The sequence below is a fragment of the Phytophthora cinnamomi genome (assembly GCF_018691715.1).
Source record: "Phytophthora cinnamomi strain GKB4 chromosome Unknown Contig104, whole genome shotgun sequence".
NCBI lineage: Eukaryota > Oomycota > Peronosporomycetes > Peronosporales > Peronosporaceae > Phytophthora > Phytophthora cinnamomi.
In genome coordinates, this window is record NW_027151037.1 from 1161076 (window position 1) to 1175197 (window position 14122).

A 14122-nucleotide genomic window follows, 5' to 3' on the forward strand; every position below is an offset into this window, starting at 1 on the left:
CCCAAAAAAATCAGAGGCGGGACCAAAAGGCGAAATAAAGCGCGATCCTTTTTTTGCAAAATAGTCCATCACAATTGCACCGAGATAGTCCGACACATTTCGAGCGGCCACGATGGTGCGCACAATGCTGGGGCTGGGCGCCGCTGCACGCCAGTCACCGTGGTCTCGCCGATGTCTGCACCGCTCCGCATTGACCAGACAGCAGCTCGGATGCTTCGCGTCCGCCGACTCGTCCTGGGAGTGGCTCAAAGACCCGGCCAACCCGCGTCTGCAGCAGTTCCTCAAGGTTCGGACTCCTGTCAGCCACGCATGTAGCTCTGCAACGCTGCTAACCGCTGCGTGCTGCACTCTTTATATTGCCTGCTGCCGCAGCTGGAGCGCAACTACCTGGCCAACCAGCTGTCGAAGCCCAAGTTCCGCAAGGTGGGGCGCGCGTTCCACGTGGAGCTGCGTAACCGCCTGCTGCGCGAGGACTTCAGCGTTCCCGAGTGCGTCGGCGACTTCGAGTACTTCATGCGGCAGGCGCCGGGCGAGAACTTTCCCGTGTACTACCGCCGGCGTCGCCAGCTTTCCGCAGAATCAGACACAAGTGCAAGTGCAACGGCAACTTCAACGACCAACGACGACGAGGAGGTCGTGCTCAACCAGAACGTGGAGTCGGCGCTCAACCACGGCTTCCAGTTCGTCGCCGGCATGAAAATCTCGCCTGACGCGACGCAGCTGCTGTTGGTGATGGAGAACGACCACGAGCAGTGTCGAGCGGTGCTCAGGGACCTGAAAACGGGCAAGTTGCAGCCTCTGGAGGACGTCGCGGGCATCAAAAACGTCGAGTGGAGCTCGGCGCCCGCGCCGACGAGGGTCTTTTACTACACCAAAGTGGACGGCCACGGGCGGCCATGCGCGGTGTACAGGTACAATCTTGTGACTCACGCGATCGAACTGGTACGTGACGTGATCGCTGGCTCTACCACTTCAGGTTCTGCTTCAGACTTGGAAGTGGAAAGTTCAGCAATGACGAACAGCAAGGGGGATGGGCTTTTAACATGGCTACACATGTTGCACTTAGATCTACGAGGAGCAGGACGAAGCCTTCTTCGTAGATGTATCGCAGACCAAGGACGCGCGTTTCGTGCTGATCAACTGCAACTCCAAGAACACGTCCGAGATCTACGCGCTGGATGGACGGGACATCGCCGCCCGGCCACAGTTGCTGCGTCCGCGCGAGGCGGGCACGCTGTACTTTGCGGACCACGCTGCTGGCCAGTTCTTCATTGTCACGAACGCGGACGGCGCACTCAACTACAAGATCGCAACGTCCAAGTGGGACGCAGAGGCGGCGTCCTCAGTTGGGCAATGGAATACCCTTGTTCCTGAGCACGAGGACGTGAAGATCGAGGACGTGGATCTGTTCGAGAAGTATCTTGTGTTGTACGAGCGAGTGAACAGTGTACCGCGCATCCGAGTCTGCAATCTGGATAGGCAGATCGACGCTGACAACGATGCGCATTACATTCCGCTGCCGAAAGAGCTCGAAATCTGCCGCATATCGCCTGGAATCAACCGAGACTATGAAGCTCACCACGTACGATTCCAATTGTCCACTGCATTGGTTCCTGAGACCGTGTTCGATTACGACATGAAGAACAGAGAACTGCACGTCCTCAAGGAGACGGAGCTCACGGACAGGTCAATCACTCAAGAGCGCAAGCGTAATAAGGACACGCAGTCGACGTTTGACCCGAAGATGTACACTTGCCAACGGTGCTATGTGCCCAGCATGAGCAGTGTTGGTGTGAAGATCCCCATGACTCTCATCCACCGCCGCGATATCACGCTGAATGGACAGAACCCGACGTTACTTATCGGGTATGGAGCGTATGGCACAAATCTAGAGGCTGACTTCGAGCTCGAGCATTTGAGCTTGTTAGAGCGCGGCTGGGTGATTGCACTTGCTCATGTTCGTGGCGGAGGTGAGCTGGGCTTGCAATGGTACCAGGCTGGCAAGGGCTTGCAATGGTACCAGGCTGGCAAGGGCATGCAAAAGCGCCACACTTTCGACGACTACGTGTCGTGTACCCACCATCTGCTCGACGCAGGCTTCACAAACCCGAAGCGTCTTGCTGGGAAGGGGGTGAGTGCTGGCGGACTCATCATGGGATACGTGGCGAACGAGTACCCGCATCTATACCAGGCTCTGGTAATGAAGGTGCCCTTCGTAGACATCTTGGCCACGATGCAAGACCCGACTTTGCCGCTCACAGTCCACGAATACGATGAGTGGGGTGACCCGAGAGGACCGAAGGCGCACGAATACATTCAGTCGTACGCCCCGTGCGAGAACGTGCGCGAGAACCAGGTCTATCCAGCCATGTTTGTCACTGGTAGCCTGAACGACCAGCGTGTGCAGTTCTGGGAGCCCGCCAAGTGGATGTACAAGATGCGAAAAGTTCAGGCATCGCTGCCGAAAAGCGACAAGCGTCTCATGTTGCTGAAAATGGGCGAAGACGATGGTCACTTCGGTGGCGGTGGCCGCCTCGAGCAGCTGGAGGAGAGTGCTATGGAGATCGCGTTCCTATATCGAGCGCTGCACCTGCCATCCCCGCAAAAATAATTCCTCGCGCTTGTTTTTCGTGACCATGTCTGTAAATAGAGGTCTCTGGTTGTGGAACAGGGAGTTTTGTGAATGTCGTGAGTTTAAAGCACTCGCGCGTTGTGAATTCGGTGGAAGAGCACTACAAAGTGGTGTTCTCGCTCTTCCGTAGACAATGTCATCTACGACGCAAGAGCTGGAAAATGAAATCGCGCAAATGGAAGATCGGCTTGCAAACGTAAAAGTGGTGGTCGAGGTGGAGAAAGAGGCCTGGCGACGTAGCTCACGGACTGGAAAGCGCGGTACTAAGTGGAAGGGGGCAGCACCTCCGCGTACTAAAGACAAAGACTCGACCCCATCTTCGACATCTAGCGCGAATAATACGGAGAGTTATGATATCGATGAAGCTGTGACTATTATGCCAGAGTACTGGGACTCGTTGGAGCTCGCGCAGTATCTAAAATCCAAGCAACTCGGGAGCTATGCGCAAGTGGTGGTGTACGAGCAAATCACAGGCAAAGTGCTGCTAGACACCCCAGCACCGAAGCTTCGCAAGCTTTTTGAGGTCGTAGACACCTCGGCGAATGACCCCAATTGGAAGGCCTTCCAGAACGAGTATGTGAAACTGAAGAAGCATCAACGACGTCTTGAAAAAGCTATCGCTACTGGCAGATCGCAGCCTGACTCCGCTCGCTCTCTAGACTCATCGGCTGAAGGAAGTGACCGCCGACCTTCGCCATCTGCAGTTATGAGCTCAGCAGGTGTGGCCCTCGTCTTCCCACTGATTTCGCCTCGAGCACTAGCCGTGAACAGCTCAAGTCAAGTGCAGCAGCCACAAGGAGCGAAGCCTCCAACGGGGTCGAAGCCTCCGTTTCCATTACGGAAGCCAACGTCGTCTAGCAACATCCCCATGGCGACTTGCTGGAACTGCAAAACGCGGTTCTTTCGTCCACACGTCAAGCGGCCAGCAGGAGGAGCCGCTAGTGTCGACCCAACGCAGCCGGTTGTTTCGTCCTCGATGCGTGCTTCGCTCGTTTCACGCGCGTACTGCTCTAGAGTCTGCCAGGAAAGCATCGAGTCCAGTGATATCCGCATCTCGCCCTCTCTCAGTGCTCGTGTCAAGGTTACGTTTGGAGCTTCAACTGCCCCACTTGAAGAGAAAACCAAGCGCACTCGGCCCTCTCGTGTAGCAACCGGGCTCGCTTCCATGTCGTCGTTAACGAGCGATCAATTAGATCCAGACGCTCTATCGCGCAGTGACGGTATTGCTGCGAATCGACTCGGAGTTAGTACAAATGCGGGCGGCAGCAGTGGCCCCCCACAGAAAACGAAACACTTGCGGAAGTTCAATACATTCGCTCGACGATCGTCCAGACCAGACGCATCGCTAGACGGTCCTAGCAACTTTGATTTCCTTCACGTGGCAGCTCCTAGACGTGAGGCGACAGCTTTACCGTCAGCGTCTCCGCGGCAAGAGTACGCAGAGGGATATTCACACGCGAACTTGGTTTACGGTGGTCGCCAGGCATTTGAAGGAGCGAATTCACCTGGCACATTCACGATGTGCCCTTCAGCTACTTCACTTGCGATTAACTCGTATCGAACTGCTGGAACAACTGGTGAACCTATGAATCGCTCACCAAACACCAAACCTGCCCCGCAAGAACTGATGCTCAGTAACTCGGCGCAACAAACCGGACAAAAGCAATCCAAAGTGTACCAGCAATCCCGGTATAAGCTGGACCCTGACCTATTCCAAGCCCACCAAGAAACCTTCTCGAGTTGCTTTGGTGCGCTGCCACCGAGCAATCGTTCTTACAGACCCGGTGCTTCGCGCATTGACCACGGTCGTGGTAACCTTCTGCAGTTGCAACAGTTCCTCACTGTTCGCGCATTGCACCGACTGAGCTTGACATCTCGTGCGTGGTATGATCTGATCACGGTGCCATCGACCTTCAGCGATGCGCTTTGGGGTGTTCACGTACTGCATATATGGCGGCCGTCGGAGGATGACGAAGTATTCTTGCACGACATTGGCGTGCTCAAGAAGCCTGAGCGGCCTCGACGTATGCTGCAGATACTCACTCGACAGGTGTCTCGCGTAATGGTAGAAAACATGAAGGTGCTTCTGAACGCTGAGAGCTGGCAGCTAGCCACAATCATGACGCCGAATGAAGGCGAGGGCATAGTCTCGTTGAGTAAGATGTTGGCGAGGAAGCGAGATCGACCTGTCAATCGAGAAGAAGGCGAGCTTGAACACCAAAACCGCCATCCTCCACCCGAGCTGTATGAGCAGATCACAGCCATCTACACTCGCGCTGGCGAAATCGTGGCTGTTTGCGCTCGACAACTCATCCGGCCAGTAGATCCCATGGCGCTGCTCACCGATATTCTGCAAGGGCTCAAGAGTGGCGAGCTATCGCGCATGCAGTGCCGCCGCCTTCGATTATTCTCGCAGGCAAACCGACTGGCCTTCGACCAGTGGGGGTTTCTACCCCACTGCAATCGCACTGTGGTGGAGTTCTTCTGGACCGGATCAGGCTCGGAGGCCGGCGTCGTGCCGCCGCTGGTGCTGCCCGTGTGGCACCAGAAGATTTTCAGTAAGCTCCAGCACTCGCTGCAGCAGCGACTGCTAGGCAAGGACAGCGTCAACTTCGTCATCAAGGTCGCCCACGACCAGAGCGCGTCTGTGCCCGTACTTCTCTCGCTCGAGAAGTTCCTCACGCGTTGCCATAGCCACGCTGTGGCCACCAGTAGCAGCCAGCAGCCACGAACAAGCGAGTCAAACGCAGCAGGGCAATGGGTGGCTACACTTTTTGATTAGTACAGTATTTTGATTATGGCGGCGACTACCGGATGGTACACTGTACCGTGCAACGTGGGGTTCATAAGGTCGCCAACACAGTTACGAGTCTCTTAACTCAAGTCCCCCCACCCACCCACCGCGAAAGTATCATTCACCATCGTGGTCGCGCCGTTCGTAGCTCTAGTCACCACGGCGCGCCGGCCACTACACTGCGTGGACGCATACATGTACATGGCTCTCGCTAGTGGACAGCAAAACGAAGTGTACGACAGGCCAATTGGCCAACCTGCCTACGGTAAGTCAGGATGACGACCACTCTGGTCATGCAGGATTTTTCCCTGCAGTGTCTGCGTTGCGTTTCCGCAGCGAAGCTGAATCTCGACCGGAACCGAGCGAAAGCTTCTCGCCCCTCGAGCGGTTGAGATTGGCGCCGGAGAGAGCGGAGACCGACTGCCGTCCAGTCCTTGGACGCCACGCTCGTTCTGCGCCCGCTTATGCCAGCCTTGCGCGTGAGGTGAGCACAAGCATCGTCATTGAGCGTGAGTCTGAGCGGGTCCGTCTGCGGCGCCCTCGTCCACGCACACCAGCGCCGCAACCGATGAAAAATCCAACCGATGCGATCGCCTCAGCCGGGTACCCATCAAGGCCGGCGATCCTCGCACAGCAAAAAAGCGAAACGCTGTTGGCTGTGCCAGCCTGGCACACCAAAAATGGGCTGCGCGTCTACAGCTCCGCTGGTGTGGATAGGCTCTACTAACGTTAGAGCAGACTGAGGCGGGACCGCAGCCGAGATTCGGCGACGCCGTTAATCGCCTTTGTCACCTTGCCCACGTGGGGCTGTTGCGCGAGGTGATGGTTTCTTCGCGTGCATTGTGATCTCGCTGCATTTACTTGAAGACTTGTGGGCAGCAGTGCGGTTGGCATCTTGGCGATTGCAGATCGTGCCGCACGTTGAAGCGGGTTACGCGACAATCACAGAGTCGGAGGAGAAGCGCTGGCCGTGTCGGTAAACGAACCCACATCGCCCGTGCAGTGAGGAATGGTGTTGGCTTGACGGCGCACCGTGTCCAAGAAGCACCGCGCGTATGACTCTCGCGCCGTCGCTTGGATTCTCGCCCGCCCCTGCTCACCTCGGCGCGGAGTTTGACACAAGGCTCCAGCTAATAGCAGCTCCGCTGACGAAACACCAGCGGAACATAAGCTGGGGGATATACCAGCAGCAGCAGACGGACAGCGAGCGAGCGTATCACTCGACTCCCCGTTGCAGTCAACAACAGGCAGCAGAGACCCCGCGCCAGCGGCGGTCCAGCCCAGTTCGGATTTCGCCTCACAGCACGCACAGCTCGCAGTCAGTCGCTCAGCGCTTAGTCATGTTGAAACTAGCCAACACGCGCAACACCGAGCGGGGCCTCTGGTCGGGCGAGGAGCACGACCGCTTCTTGGACGGGCTCAAGCTCTACCCGCACGGCCCGTGGAAGAAGATCGCGAGCTACGTGGGCACGCGCTCGCCGCGCCAGGTGCAGACGCACGCGCAAAAGTACTACGAGAAGGTGGGGCGCCGCCTGCGCGGGCTGCGCAAGGACCGCAAGAAGCTCGTGCGCCCCGAGCACAGGCTCGACGAGGACATGGTGCAGCTCTGCCAGCTGGCCAAGACCAAGAAGGACCCAAGCGGCCGCGTGGACCCGATGCTCGCCAGCCGCCTGCGCGCGCCGCTGTCGTCGCCCTCCAAGATCAGCATCTCGCTGCTGGCCGTGGAGGCGGCCGAGCTCTCGACGCCAACGTCCTTCCAGGAGGGGCTGCAGCAGGCCTCCTCGCCCTCTTCGGCCTCCACCGACAGCGACGCCACCATGGACCTGTCGGACTTCGACGACTCGTGCCTCGACTTCCTCATCGAGGTGCTGAGTGGCGCGGACGCTGCATCTGGCAGCAGCAGCACCGGAGACGTGGTGATCAACGTGTGACGACTCCCCAGGCGGCGTCAGTATTGTGCAGATTTAGTAATAGCTATGAAGCGACCAGCAGCATCCGGTAGAACACGGAGCTGACACCACCACCACTACCGCCGCAGCAGCAGGCGACAGACCTCCCCCACTCCTTCGCAGCGTCGAGCGTACATAACTTATAAACGAAGAAGCCCCTTTTGAGTCTCAGCAATATGGAGTCGGTCGCAGCAGCGGATTGGTTAGCGCGCGTCTGGCAATCATCTTGAACTTTGTATGCCCAAAAATCCAGTACCCGTCGGGCGCAGCAGCGGCTGATCACGAGATGACCAGGAGGATGTGTCGCGTCAACATCGGACAGCAAAAAACGGTACAGTGTACCGTCGCGGCAAAATTTTGCGTCCACATCCGCCGAGCGACTTCAACCACCAACGAGGTGCGACCGCCCCCAAGTCATTAGCGCTCCATGGTGAAGGTCCAGCATTCCACGGCACGTGGCCGAGGAAGCTCTTCAAATGAATGTCTTAAGCACTTGAGTATGCACGTCTTATAGTCTGCCAACGCCTACAGTACACTCTCACCAGCAAATGCCCGCGGCCAGCACGGCAGATGCAGTGGCAGCAGCCAGCCACCACGTCGCCGTCGCCGTCGCCATCACCGCCGCGCTGCTGACTGTGCTGCCGGTGGTACCGTCCGCACCAACGCGCGACTGGCTGCTGCTGCTGTCGCCGGCGTCGTACGCGGCCTGGTCCGCCGCCGAGATGGCCGGGAAGTTGCTCAGGTCCACGTCCAATTGCGCCGTGGCGTCGCTGGCCTCAGCCCGCAGCACGGCCAGCAGTGCTGAGTTCTCCGCCGCCAGCCGCGGAGCGCCAGCGGCGTAGCCGTCCGCGCAACTGGATCCCTGAGCCACCACCTCCCACGTCGTGCGGTTGCTGCTGCTCACGCACGCCACGTGACTGATGCTCGACGAGTCCGCCACACCGTACCACCTGCCGTCCGCCGCCGAGAGCTGCACGGCCGTGGCGGTGCCCACGTCCGGCTCGTTCTCGGCCCAGGACCAGACCAGCGCAGCCATCACCGTGCCGTCGAGGCCATCCGGGGCCAGGACGTTCACGCCGGCGGCCACGAAGACCGGCAGACTCGAGGCGTTCACGTGGCCGGGCTCAGTAGCAGTGTCCACCTCCACGCTGTCACCACTCAGGGCGTCTTCAGTAAGTGTGGCGTAGTGCAACTCGCTCTTGAACGCACGCACGAGCGTGCCGGCGTTCATGGTCTCGCCGAAGAAGGTGCCGGACGAGCCGGTCGTGCTGCTCGGGACGTCCGCCCAGCCCGCGCACAGCTCGCGCATGTAGAACATCTCGTCGTTCGCCTCGGGCGTGGCCACCAAGATGACCTGCTTGCCCTGGCCGATGAGAGATTCCAGTGTGAAGCTGTTCCAGTCGCTACCAGCGCTCTTGAAGTCGGACGGCGAGAAGAGCAGGTCTCCGAACGCGGTCGTGTACAGCTCCAGCAGAGCGTCCGTCTGCTTGAATGTGCTCACCTCGACTCCGATCTCCGTGTAGATCACGACCAGATCGTCCGGGTGGCCTGACAGCCAAGTGGCGATCTCGGCCAGCGACTCGTTGTGCAAACGCTGCTCGTTGGCCTTGATGCCGCTCAGCGAAGGCAAACAACCCACCAGCGCCGACTCCCATTGAACCGTGCTGTCTTCGCCGCTGGCGTCCAGGACGGACTCCAATGCAGACACCAACGCCGCTGCGGCGTCGTCGACGAAAGCGATTCCGAACTCGGAGCAGTGAGCGCTGCGCAGCGAAGAGGCGAAGTAGTGCACGTCCAGCTCCACGAAACGCACGCCGAGGTCCAGCTGATCGGTGAGGCTCAGGAACTGGTTGCTGGTGCGCATGTACGAGTCGGCGTTCGAGGCGTTTAGCTTCGCGTTGAAGAGCTGGTCGCGGTTCCCGTAGCCGCGGGCTTGGGTGATGATGCTGTTGTGGGTCGCTGGGATTTCCGCGTAGCACAGCGTCTCCGCGTACGAAAGATTGCGCTGGTAGGTGATGGCGCGAGCCACCCACGGCTCGATGAGCGCAGTCCCCGCCTCGCACACCTTGCTGCAGACGTCGTCGCCATCGCAGAAGTTCACCCGCGTACACGTAACGTTCTCCGGAGATAGTGTCTTGCTCTCCGCGGCGGTGCTGCTGGATGAGGAGCCTGCACTGGAACTCGAGCTGGAGATTGTGAAGGATGGTGACGTGCACGTGGAGCCGAAGCTGCAGCCCTGGATCGTTGAGTAAAGGGAGGAAAACTGCGTCGCGGCGTTCTGCCGACTGGTGATGAGGGTGAACAGCTCCGCCATCGTGTTACCCGACAAGTGCGTCGCTACTGCGTCCACACTCTCCAAGAAGGAAGACAGTGGCAAGGCACAGCACGACGCCGCATAGTACGAGATATCCTTGCCACTGGCCAGGCCGCTGGCCAGGCTGGTGGTCTCCAGCGTTGAGCACACGTCGCTCTCGGAGGCAGCATACAGCGGAACGCCAGCCTGGAAGATGATGGCGCCAAGCAGCGACGACTCGTCGCTCGTCACGACACCAGACAAGTACGAGCTCAAGGGCACCGAGCATAGCTCATCGTTGGAGCTCGTGGTCGTGCACAGGGTCTGGTGCAGCCCGTTGATCAAGCCCAGCAGCGTCTGCTCGAGCGTCTGGCCCGTCGGGACGATGAGCTTAGCCACCTCGAGGTATCCGTTGAGTTCACTGCAGCACGTGGCGTCGCTATCCAGGAGCGAGATGAGCTCCGGCAGCAGCGCCTCCACGCAGGGCCCCGCCTGCGTGTTCATGACGTCGCAGAAGCCCTTCAGGGTGCTGCTGTCGTCGCTCCACGAGGACAAGGCGCTGGATAGGTCCACCGATCCCGACCCGGAGCTGCTGGAGCTCACGACGCCGGTGAGAAGCAGGTCCACCACCTCCGTGAACGCGGCCGAGTCGGCCGAGTCGCCGCTCACGAGCGAGCTGAGCGTCGTGAGGTTGCACTGCGAGCCCGAGCCGGCGATGGACGGGTACAGCTGCGCGATGTTGGAGGCGATGCAGCCCTGCAGCCCGGCGACGGACGGCAGCGCCGACAGGTACGTGGACAGCACGCTGCTGCTGGCGCTGGCGTTGCAGGCGGCCTCGTCGTCCGCCATGGCCACCTGCTCCTCCAGCAGCCGCGCATAGACCTCCTGGTCACTGGCGCTCAGTTGTCGATGCGGCGAGCTCGACACGACGGCAGCGAAGGCGGTGAGCAAAAGCAGCAGCAGGGCGAGCCATGGTCGGTAGAGCGCCATGGCGGGGTGAGACTCCGGCGTAGCTGGTAGCCGGCAGGTCCGGGAATGAGCGCAAGGGAGCCAGCAGCAGGTCAGAGCGGCAACGGTCCCTGTACTCTGTTAGAGCCGCATGAGCCGTTATTTCAGTTGACGTTGGATAACGTTTTAGTATTGATGTTAGTAAAAACGAGTCGAGTACCCTTCGAAGAAGTCCACGCTGTAGCCATTTTGCCAGCCGTCCGGGTATGTAGCAAAGCTCGGGATTCATTTGGGCGCGACTAGAGGATGAACAAGTGAGCAAGGCGAATCGTCATGGCTGCGTGCCTCGGAGACTTGCGCACGTGGCTGCATGCTGTCACTGAGTTAATTTTTTTAAGTTTGCATACACGAGACCCAACGTTGCCACCCCAGCTATTGCTCCGCGTTGGACAGCGCCGATAGCGACTCCATCTTCGTCGAAGGCGCTTCTTCAATCGTCGTGACATGCGCCCGCAGTTCACGCTGACGGCGATGACTGCGTCAACGATTTGTAGTCGCCATCGGACTCCGTAAACAAACAGGGTCCGCCAACTCCGCCAACGGCGTTTAAATGTACATGTACTGGTATGGAACGCCTTCAACACCTAGACATGGGCCGGCTTTAGCCCAAGTTGATCAATAACATTGTGAACAGGTACACAAAACATTGCAAGAAAGCTTTCATTTGTCGTTACCCCAGTTTTTTTCTCTTCTCGTAGAGCATGAGCCCACTGCATCGAAGAGTGTGACCGTCTAAGTCACGATTTGCGTGTTGGAACCACTGGGGTTGAATTGGGCGGTCGCCTCAGTCGAGGAGCTGCCGAGGTCCACAGCTAATTGAGCCGCCACATTGCCCCCCTCCGCCCGCAGTGCTGTCAATAGCGCCACGTTCTCTACCGCCAGTCGAGGAGCTCCGGTGGTGTATCCGCTGGGGCAGATTGAGCCCTGGCGGACCACCTTCCACTCCATGCGGTTGCTGCAGCTCACACACGCGACGTGGGAGATACTGGTTGAGTCGACCACGCCGTGCCAGCGACCGTCGGCACCCGAAAGCTGGACGGCGACAGAACCAGAAGGCGGCTCATTCTCCGCCCACGTCCAGACCATTGCAGCCATCGTCGCACCGTCTAGTCCGTCCGGGCTCAGGATGTTCACTCCAGCATCCACGAATACGGGGAGACTTGTTGCGTTCACGTTGCCAGGTTCCGCGGCAGTGTCAACGTTCTCGGTGCCGTTGGCCGAGCCTCCAGCGTTGAGAGTGGCGTAGTGCAGTTCACTCTCGAAGGCGCGAATGACCTTACCGGCGTTCATCTTCTCGCCGAAGAAGGTGCCGGAAGGACCCGACTTACTGGTCGGAATTTCCGCCCAGCCAGCACACACCTCGCGCATGTAGAACATTTGGTCATTCGCTTCAGACTTGGTCACCAGGATGAGACGCTTGCCCTGAGCAATGAGGTCCTCTAGCTTGAATCCATTCCAGTCGGCACCGGCGATCTCAAAGTCGGACGGGGTGAAGACAAGATCTCCAAAAGTATCCGCGTAGAGTTTCAAGAGTGCGTTCATCTTCGAAAAGGTCTTCACCTCGTCTCCGATCTCCACGTAGATCACGACTAGATCGTCGGGGTGGCTTGTCAGCCACGACGCAACCTCAACTAGCGATTCGTTGTGCAGACGCTGGTCTTCGGCGCGGATGCCACTCAGTGAAGGTAAACAACCAACCAATGACGACTCCCATTCGACCGTGCGGTCTACTCCACTGGCATACTCAGCAGATTTCAGCGAGGCCACCATACTTGCCGACAGTCTGTCGATGGTGACCCCCACGCTAGAGCAGTGGCCCTCACGCAGTGACGAAGCAAAGTAATGGGCGTCCAACTCCAGGAACCGCGCTCCCAAGTTGAGCTGGTCCGTCAGACTCAAGAATTGGTTGTTAGTGCGCATGTACGAGTCGGTGTTGGAGACGTTTAGCACCGCATTGAAGAGTTGATCGCGGTTGCCGTACCCGCGGGCCTGGGTGATGACGCTGTTGTGCGTTCCTGGCAGTTCTGTGTAGCACAGTGACTGTGCGTAGGACAAATAGCGCTGGTACGAGATGGCGTTCGCCACCCACGGCTCGATACTCGCAGTTCCGACTTCACAAATCACGCTACAGACGCCGTCGTTGTCGCACAAGCGCGTTGACGTGCACGTCAAGTTTTGCGGGGAGCGAGTCTTGCTGTCGACGGCCTCCCTGCTAAGCGGCGAGGTAGCGTTTGAGCTGTTGGAGGCAGACATCGTGAAGTTCGGCTTGATACACACGCAGCCGAAGTTACATTCCTGGACGGCAACAGGGTAGACCGTCGAGAATTGCGAGGCAGCATTATGACGACCGGTGATGAGGTTGAAGAGCTCGGCCATCGAGTTGCCCGACAAGTGCGTCACGACAGAGTCCAAGCTCTGCAGAAATGACGAAAACCCCGAAGCACAACAAGACGCCGCGTAGTAGGGAATGCTCGCACCACTGGCCAGCCCGCTGATCAGACTGGGTGTCTCCAACGACGAACAGATATCGCTCTCAGCAGCAGCGTAGAGCGGCACTCCCGCTTTGAAAATGATGGCCCCGATCAGTGAGTCATCACGAGTGACGACACCTGACAAGTACGAGCTCATAGACGCTGAGCAGAGCTCTCCGTCCGAGTTCGTAGTGGTACACATCGTTTGGTGGAGACCATCGACCAGGCCGAAGATTGTTTCTTCGAGCGTCTGGCCAGTCGGGACGAGAAGCTTCAGAACTTCCAGGTATCCGTTCAACTCGTGGCAACACATCGCATCACTCTTCAAGAGCGAAATCAACGCGGGAACCAACGCCTCAATGCACGGGCCAGCTTGATCGTTCATCATGTTACAGAAACCTTGAAGGGTGCTGGTGTTGGAGCTCCACGAAGACAGCGTGGATGCTAAATTAGCACTGCTGTTCGCGCCAGCCACACCGCTCAACAGCGTGCCCATCACTTCCATGAATGCCGCGGAGTCGTTCGAGTCTCCAAGCACCAGCGATGCGAGGGCCCCAAGACCACATTTCGAGTGCTCGATCGCTGAGTAAAGATCGAAGAGGTTGGCGTTGACACAGGTTTGGAAGCCGCCAAAGGCCGGGAGCTTCGTCATGTACCCGGATAGAAAGCTATCCTGGAGCATTTCTTCGCAGGTCGCTTGGTTGTCTGCCATTTCTGCTTGCTCATTGAGTAGGCGCTGGTAAATTTCTCGATCACTCAGCCGCCGAAGTTGGTGCAGTGGCAAACTCCACGCCTTCGTCACCATGACCAAAATCGTAGCCAGAACGACAAGCCATGCGCGCCGAACGAACATGGTGATAAGGTCTTGTGTTGGTGGTGGCAGAAGTGAGAATGAATGGACATGGACTTGAATACCCCTAGCAGATATAAGTTCGCCTCTGTTTAGGGGCATGCAGCGGCGGCGAGTAAACCGTC

General features: G+C 58.5%; 5 protein-coding genes across 5 annotated transcripts; 3 read left to right on the forward strand and 2 right to left on the reverse strand.

The window, feature by feature from the left end:
* Positions 1-112: 112 nt before the first annotated feature.
* Positions 113-2611, forward strand: IUM83_06124 (putative serine protease family S09A; the record flags this gene model as incomplete). Its single annotated transcript, XM_067930305.1, has 3 exons — positions 113-286; positions 373-942; positions 1067-2611. 3 exons carry the CDS (start codon positions 113-115, stop codon positions 2609-2611), a joined length of 2289 nt encoding a protein of 762 aa, XP_067782883.1.
* Positions 2612-4793: 2182 nt separating this feature from the next.
* Positions 4794-5414, forward strand: IUM83_06125 (uncharacterized protein; the record flags this gene model as incomplete). Its single annotated transcript, XM_067930306.1, has 1 exon — positions 4794-5414. The coding sequence occupies one exon, from the start codon at positions 4794-4796 to the stop codon at positions 5412-5414; it is 621 nt and encodes a 206-aa protein (XP_067782778.1).
* A 1352-nt stretch (positions 5415-6766) lies between these two features.
* On the forward strand, positions 6767-7357 carry IUM83_06126 (putative myb-like DNA-binding protein; the record flags this gene model as incomplete). The annotated part of the gene is made up of 1 exon (XM_067930307.1): positions 6767-7357. The coding sequence occupies one exon, from the start codon at positions 6767-6769 to the stop codon at positions 7355-7357; it is 591 nt and encodes a 196-aa protein (XP_067782788.1).
* Positions 7358-7913: 556 nt separating this feature from the next.
* IUM83_06127 (uncharacterized protein) lies at positions 7914-10658 on the reverse strand (the record flags this gene model as incomplete). Its single annotated transcript, XM_067930308.1, has 1 exon — positions 7914-10658. The coding sequence occupies one exon, from the start codon at positions 10656-10658 to the stop codon at positions 7914-7916; it is 2745 nt and encodes a 914-aa protein (XP_067782787.1).
* Positions 10659-11408: 750 nt separating this feature from the next.
* On the reverse strand, positions 11409-13859 carry IUM83_06128 (uncharacterized protein; the record flags this gene model as incomplete). The annotated part of the gene is made up of 1 exon (XM_067930309.1): positions 11409-13859. One exon carries the CDS (start codon positions 13857-13859, stop codon positions 11409-11411), a length of 2451 nt encoding a protein of 816 aa, XP_067782783.1.
* Between the last annotated feature and the right edge of the window lie 263 nt (positions 13860-14122).